The sequence below is a fragment of the Manis pentadactyla genome, chromosome 10, assembly GCF_030020395.1.
Source record: "Manis pentadactyla isolate mManPen7 chromosome 10, mManPen7.hap1, whole genome shotgun sequence".
Taxonomy (NCBI): Eukaryota; Metazoa; Chordata; class Mammalia; order Pholidota; family Manidae; genus Manis; species Manis pentadactyla.
Window position 1 is genome coordinate 26,916,813 of NC_080028.1, and position 7,788 is coordinate 26,924,600.

Genomic DNA, 7,788 nt, shown 5'->3' on the forward strand with positions numbered 1-7,788 from the left:
TCACCCTTTGATTTCTAGTTCTTTAGTGTTTTCTGAACCCTGGTATATCTAAACCTAGTACAAATGCCGTAGTTTGTGCCTTTGCATTCCCACCTAAGCAAAGCAAGGCAAGGTACCAGATGGAGAGGCCCCCAAAAGTGGTCTTCTTCTTGTGGGCAGCCAAAAAAAAAATAATAGTAAATAAAAAGCAAGAGATTTAAATAAGAATTAGAGACAAAAATAGAAGTCACTTCAACAGTTATCCCTCTCTAATCCTCTTCGTTAGGGGTTTCCAAAAAATAAATCTGATCATATCACTTTCCTGCCAGAAATACCCCCCTGCACACTATACCCACTTCCACCCAGCAGAGTTTTTTTTTTTTTCCCAACAGTATTTATCTTCCTTATTTTAGTTTAAGCCTTTAAAATATTCCAAGGTCAGGCCTCTCCTTTTCTTTCTTCCAGAAGACCTATTATGGGCTGACATCACTGGCTTAGCAGAGATCTTTCACTTTGGGGCCTACCTTATCTCCTTCTTCCCCCAGACACACACAGAAATAAATGCCTTGTCTCTATTTGCTACTAACACTATGTAAAGAACTCTCCCCCTCGACCTTTACTTGCTGGTTAAACTGTGAGCTTCAAGCAACATGGACAACTAGCCCTCTCTCTGGAGTGAATGCAAGTGGCTGATGGGCAGCAGTGAGGAATCCTATTGGACTAAATATACCCTCAGGGGAGGGGAGGGTCCAGATAGGAATAAGAGCTTTGGTAGGTGGGATTATACAGGGAGGTGGGGAGGCCTTCCAGACAAATGTGTGAACTGTAATACAATCATTTAAAAAGTTCTGGGACTTTGTTAGCAATTATCCAAGAATCTTAGATCACATGGATAAGCGAAAGACTGGAGCATAGGAAAGATACCTCATAAGTAACTTTAGGATAAAAAATTGGCAATGTGAAAGAGTGGCGTAAGGAAATGACACCCACAGGTAACTTGATGTGAAATACTAAAATGTGTCTACATAGCATAAGGGGAAATAAGCAAAAAACCTTTAAAGAGGGCAATGTGGATGTTATCACAATATTCCTAAGTGACATAGCTGTCACTTTGGTCTCCACTTCACTTGCTTTAGAAATGTAATTTATCCTCTGTTAAGATAAATTACAAATGTTGAGTATTGCATTTTTAAACTAAAAACCAATGTTTCTCTAGAAAAGCAATTTGTGAAATAATCTGACACAATGGCAGCCAGGAGAAAAAGTGGAGTTGTGTTACTCATCTCCCCTCAAATATTGACTGTCCAATTTAAGCCATAAAATCTCTCTATTTTATTTTTCACCTGAAAAATTGCAAATAGTGGTTTGATTTGGCTCATTTGTATTTAGATGTGTCTAATTAATATCATTCAACAGCATTTATTCTGCATTGGGCTGGTTGTTAGGGTATGGGGTATGCAACACTGAATGTTATAAGAGACCTGGTCTCAAAGTACAGACTAGAAAGGAGAGAGTCTAGTAAACAAAATAAATCTAGTGTGTCTGATAAGCACCAGAGCCAGGGCAAGGAAAGCAGACCACTGTGGACATTTACTCAAGTCCTGAGGGTCAGAGAAGGCTTCTTGGAAGATGAGCAGAAATTAGCTAGAAAGCAGGGAAAGGGAAAAGTTATCCCAGGCAGGGGGAATAGCATATAAAATGATTAGCATAATAGCTTAATTTATTGCTATCACGTTCACAGATAAATAGACAAGTTCCCAAATGCACGGCCATGATGGAATGCAAAAAGTGACATTTAGTGACTTTAAATGTATTCAATTAAAAAGACCATGCTTATTCTGATATGGACACCTTCCCTACTTTGGGGATGTTAAAATGTCATCTTTTCCCCAAAATGATAGTGATAGCATATAGTAATGTGATTATTTTTAAAAAACACCTTTGGCAAGTAAAAGATTTTCCGCCTTGTGTTAATCCCTAAATTTTACTAGGGATTATCAAATTAACTTCTTTCTCTATGAAATAAAGAAGTTAATTTCCCTACCTATATATAAATGTTTTTTCCTCTCTTTTTAGTTAAAAAACACAGTGCTCAAAAAGATTACAGGGAGCTCTGATTTGTTAGTCCAGAACAAAGTGTTCTGGTAACATTTGAGCTGAGAGATAGCCCTTTGAAATTCTAGTTTGTTGTCCAATAGTTACCTCTATAGAAAGTACTTTCTGAACTCTTAAGCTGTTACCAAAGACTTGACATTTGTGCTTTTACTTCAAAATTTATTTTGAAACCAATGTTCCTTTTATGGATTTATTTTGACAAAATTCCTAAGTGCTTTGACAGAAAAATTTTGAGGTTTTAGCAATTAATTTGAAAACTATATAATCAAATTACCTGATGTTCAGCCAGTTTATATATATATATATATTTGAATGCTTATTTAGTGCTAGGGACAGTGCTAAGTAATCTCTAGTTATTACACTTAGTCCTAACACCTTTATGTTTCTTAGATTACTATGCAGAGAAGTTAATTTGCCTAAGGACACAGAGACAAAATTTGGGTTTCTAAAAATGGGTCTGCCCTGTAGTTTAGCATAACACCATAAGAAAGTGCTTTTGTAATTCAAAAGCTGTCAAAAACTACCAGATTGTTTCTTGAATGGGAGTAGCCTAACTAAACTTGTGGAAAAATACTACTATATATGTCCAGAACTGCAAACTATTAGCAATTAACATTGTGCATTATCCAAAACTTGCATTTAGGACCAATATTTATTTCCTTTTTTTTTTTTCCCCGAGTGCTCCCTTGAGTCCCTCAGGTAAAAGTAATTTCTTAAATCCATTTGTCTCTTAAAGGAATCATTAAGATGGGAAACACACACATACGATAACCTTCAAGAATACTGGAGTTAACGTGTTAAACCTATTTAACTGATTCATCTACTGCTTGGGAAGGCAGTTGAAAGTGGTAGACAGAACATGCTTTTGGGAGACAGTCTGAGTTCAAATCCTAGCATTTTGTTAACTTCATTATTTGTTTTGTAGATGAATCAATTTAAGCTCAGAATTTTGGGCAGGCCTAGTCAGAGACCCGGGTGGGAGGAGAAAAACTCACCAGATTTCTAATCTCATGCTCAAATGACCTGTAATGTAAGGACAGTGAACAGAGCAGGTGATTTAAGGGTGGGTGGGTTGAGGGGTATCAGAAGATCTTGGTCTAGGGCTAGGTAATTGTAAGGGTTTACTTGTTTGCCTATCTCCTTTTTGAGTAATAAAAGGTTTTATATCCCCAGTGAAGTAATTACCATGATGTTTAATCTGAAAAGTCCTAGAAGGAAACAACTGTATCTTATTTCCCATTATTTTTATTAATCCAGAGGAAATAAATACTTTCACAAAAATCAGTGCTTTTAACAATACTATTTTTAAAGTATTTAAGTATTTCATATGTTAACGACCTGTGTATGAATGAAAAAATAACCTAGAAGCTATTCTTTCAAACCCAGTTTCACATATTTCATTTAAACAATACATTTTTTTCTTCTATACAAGTCCTACTTTTGCTTCATTTCTATACCCTTTGGCTCAGTATTAAAAAAAAAAATCAAGTGGTGTGTTTTGCAATATTGATGACCAGCTAAGCTCAGGATATTTATTTCCATCTGGTAGAGTTCAACTTCTGCCTCTTGTTTGCTTTCTCCATCTGCCTGCCTCACCATCTTTTTTTTTTTTTGCGACTCCCTAATGGAGTTCAGGTTAACCCTGTCTTAGGCCTAATCGTTTAAGCAGGCTCACTCCTACGTACCAGTCTTTTTTTCCTAGTTTTAAGTAGAGGTCCCATTGAACTTAAATGTCTACATCTAATACCTTCACAAGCTTCAAATTTTCTTATAAAGAAGAACAGAACTCAGCTATTTAGACAAGAAAAAAAGGCTATCTTTGGTCTCGTGATTAAACGGTGTAAAATGCATTATACAGATTTTTATTTTTTGCCAATAGAAACTGAACTTTAGAGGATCCGCGTTACCGTATTTATCTTTGGTAACAGGCTTTTCTATCAGATTTAAGCTGTATTCATTAAGTTCTCCACACTTTTCTCTTTTGATTCCTTACGTTACTGAAACAGCAACCACAAAAGGCTTACTACTTATTTATTTACTTTGCAATTAAACGTTTACAAAGCCATCTCCTCCCCAACTCTCTGAGGATGGAATAGAAACAGTGCTGTGGCGTTCGCTGCACGCCTGCGAGGAGACCTGGGTTCCCCGAGGCGGCAGACCGTCGGGCGAAAGCCCGTTCCCTCCACTTTCGCCGCATCTTCAGCGCGGCCACCCGCGCCCGGCTGTCAGCACGCTCCGCCAGCTCCTGGAGCAAGCCACGTAGACACGGAGCGCGGACGGGATGTAAACATCGAGTACTCGAGGGGGCCGGCACCGCGGACCTGGACCCCGATTCGAGCAGCCGGCGCGCGTGTGGAGAGCCTGAGCTAGGCGGCTTTTTCAGCCGCACAGCAATGGACCGCCTCGCCCGTGAGCCCAGCCCAGGCACTGCACTCTAGCAGGCGATGCGCTGGCGCGGCGCCTCGCGCTGCTAAAATGGGAAGGAGGAGCTCGGGCTGGGGGCGGGGCTTTCACACGCGCACCCTCGGCTTCCGCCGTCCCCAGCCAGGGCTCCCGGTCTCCAGCCGCCACTTGGAGTTTATTTGTTTACAAGCGGATTACGTCAGCTCCTCCCTCTTGTCCCGGTCTCAGGACCTGCCCACTGGCTTTTTCCCGCCCCCCTCCGGCTCCGAATATGCTTGCGTCACAATGGTGCGATTTTCCGATTGGCTGGAGTTGGCCGTCACGTCTAGCTACGCCACTTCCTTTCCACGGTGCTATAAAAAGTGCTGAACGGCACTTGTTCCTCTTCGCCCCTCGGAGCTGGAAATGCAATTGTCGGGATCTTCGGAGGCTGCGGAGCTGGAGGCGGAGGCGGCTGGGGAGGTCCGAGCGATGTGACCAGGCCGCCGTCGCTCGCCACCTCCTTTCTGCTACCGTCTCCTGTCTTGAAAATAACTTTTTTACTGTAAGGGAAAGAGAAAAGTAGCCGTCCGCCCCTCACGCGCTCTCCCTTTCAGTCCTCTGATCTGTGGAGGGAGCCCGGGGTGGCCGCTCCGCCGTCGGGGCCGCGCCGCCGAGCTCCGGCCGCCCCGGGCCGTTCCCGCCTGCCGCCCCCATGCATCCCTTTTACACCCGGGCCGCCACCATGATAGGCGAGATTGCCGCCGCTGTGTCCTTCATCTCCAAGTTCCTCCGCACCAAGGGGCTTACGAGCGAGCGACAGCTGCAGACCTTCAGCCAGAGCCTGCAGGAGCTGCTGGCAGGTGAGCGGGTCGAGGCGGGAGGACGTGGCTGTACACCCTGAGCCGTCGGGGCTGCGGGAGTCTTGGTCGCGCCGCGGGACCGGGGCTGGCGCGCTGGGCGGTCGCTAACAGCGGGTCCTGACCAGGGCTTGGGGGGCGGGGCGGAGGGCGGCCCCTTCCCCCACGACGGGCAAACAGGGGGAGAGGAAAAAAGACGCACAACAAAGAAGCTAAAGCCCACTAACCCGAAAGCAGCGGTCCTCGGACCGTCAGCGGGTTTGGGGGACAAAGAAGCCACAGAGCTGGGGCTGGTTCGACGCCCCCTCCCCAAAACCCCTCCAACCACTGGGGCTTGGCGGCCTGGCGTAGGAAACCGTGCCATTGCCCCGGAGCCAGCCCGGGACGGACGTGCAATCTCCCCACGCCTCCTACCCCTGACCATTAATCATCGGATTTGTCACTGGTTCAGTTACAGCCCTGCCCAGAGTGTGGTTTAGGGTTGCTTGTTTTCTTCCCTTCGGGGTTAACAGTCCGGTGGCTCTTCTTCTCCAAAGCAATAAACCCCATTGTGTGCGGCTAGGGTGGGGTGGAGAAAGTAAATAGGTTCCCGCCTGGCTGCCGGTGCCGTCCGGCTGCCCGAGGCTGCGCGCCTGATTGCTGTTTTGGCGGCCCTGCCGGTTAGTTCCTGGAGATTGTTTTCTCCAGTACTACTGGGTTATTTCTAAAATCCTGCTCGCTGTTAACCCCATTCCCGCACACGCACTGCAACGAATGCAGTGATAGCCATTTAAAAAAAGTTGATAGTTTGCATTTTCGCCCCTCAAAGCCCGCAAAAGGAAACTGCAGTGAGATTTAATAGTAATGATCTAAGCATTGTTTCTCTCTTCTTTTTTCCTTCTGTAGAACATTATAAACATCACTGGTTCCCAGAAAAGCCGTGCAAAGGATCAGGTTACCGTTGTATTCGCATCAACCATAAAATGGATCCTCTGATTGGACAGGCAGCGCAGCGGATTGGACTGAGCAGCCAGGAGCTGTTCAGGCTGCTGCCAAGTGAACTCACACTCTGGGTTGACCCCTACGAAGTGTCCTACAGAATTGGAGAGGATGGCTCCATCTGTGTGCTGTATGAAGCCTCACCAGCAGGAGGTAGCACTCAGAACAGTACCAACGTGCAAATGGTAGACAGCAGAATCAGCTGCAAGGAGGAACTTCTCTTGGGCAGAACAAGCCCTTCCAAAAATTACAATATGATGACTGTATCAGGTTAAGATAGAGTCTGTGGATGGATCATCTTATAATGGATGGATAAATTTGATAATTGCTTTGGGTGGGTTCCTCTTGGGGATGGATTTTGGAATTTAAACCATGTCACAGCTGTGAAGATCTGGCACAAGATAGAATGGTAAAAAAAATTTTTAAGTGACAGTGCCATAGTTTGGACAGTACCTTTCAGTGATTTAATAGCCTGTGAGCCCACATAAAAGATAACTTTATTTGCTAGGGAATGAAGTCCTACCTAGGGTGGTTTCAGTTTCTCCCAGACATTATGCCTGAATTTTTACATCAGTCCCTTTAACACATCTGTATTTGAAAGAACCTTTCTCTGCAGTAGATCTTGCAGAGGAAATTTGCACTATTACACTTGAAAATTGTTGACCTTTTTGGCAGCTTATTAGGAAAGCTCAACATTTTGAACATGGTAGTACTGGAAATTTTATGACAAGACTTTTACCTAGCACTTAAATATGTATAAATGTACATAAGACAAGCCTAGTAAGCATGACCTGGGGAAATGGTCAGACCTTGTATTGTGTTTTTGGCCTTGAAAGTAGCGAGTGACCAGATTCTGCCATGGCAACAGGCTTTCAAAAAGACCCTTAAAAAAAGACACTGTCTCAACTGTGGTGGTAGCACCAGCCAGCTCTCTGTACATTTGCTAGCTTGTAGTTTTCTAAGACTGAGTAAACTTCTTATTTTTAGAAAGTGGAGGTCTGGTTTGTAACTTTCCTTGTACTTACAATTGGGTAAAAGTCTTTTCCACAAACCACCATCTATTTTGTGAACTTTGTTAGTCATCTTTTATTTGGTAAATTATGAACTGGTGTAAATTTGTACAGTTCATGTATATTGATTGTGGCAAAGTTGTACAGATTTCTATATTTTGGATGAGAAATTTTTCTTCTCTCTATAATAAATTGTTTCTTATCTTGGCATTTTAATCAATCTCTTGTCATGATTATAGAGGTTCAACTGAAATACATTTCTAGAAGGCTTAGAATCTGTAAGCTATGTGAATGTCAGTTGCACACTGGTCATGCTGAAAGTACTTCCTAAGGAGTGAAAATCTATACATATTAGGTGTTAGAGGAAACATAAGGGTAACTTTTTAAATCTGTAAAGTCAAAAGATGGACTATTCCCTGGCTATTCCGCATGAAATGAGGAAAAGAGACAAAGGTAACATCTAC

General features: G+C 43.3%; 1 protein-coding gene across 1 annotated transcript; it reads left to right on the forward strand.

The window, feature by feature from the left end:
- The first annotated feature begins 4,869 nt into the window (after window positions 1-4,869).
- On the forward strand, window positions 4,870-7,540 carry BTG1 (BTG anti-proliferation factor 1). Its single transcript, XM_036891326.2, has 2 exons — window positions 4,870-5,339; window positions 6,222-7,540. Exons 1-2 carry the CDS (start codon window positions 5,192-5,194, stop codon window positions 6,587-6,589), a joined length of 516 nt encoding a protein of 171 aa, XP_036747221.1. The 5' UTR covers window positions 4,870-5,191; the 3' UTR covers window positions 6,590-7,540.
- Window positions 7,541-7,788: the final 248 nt, after the last annotated feature.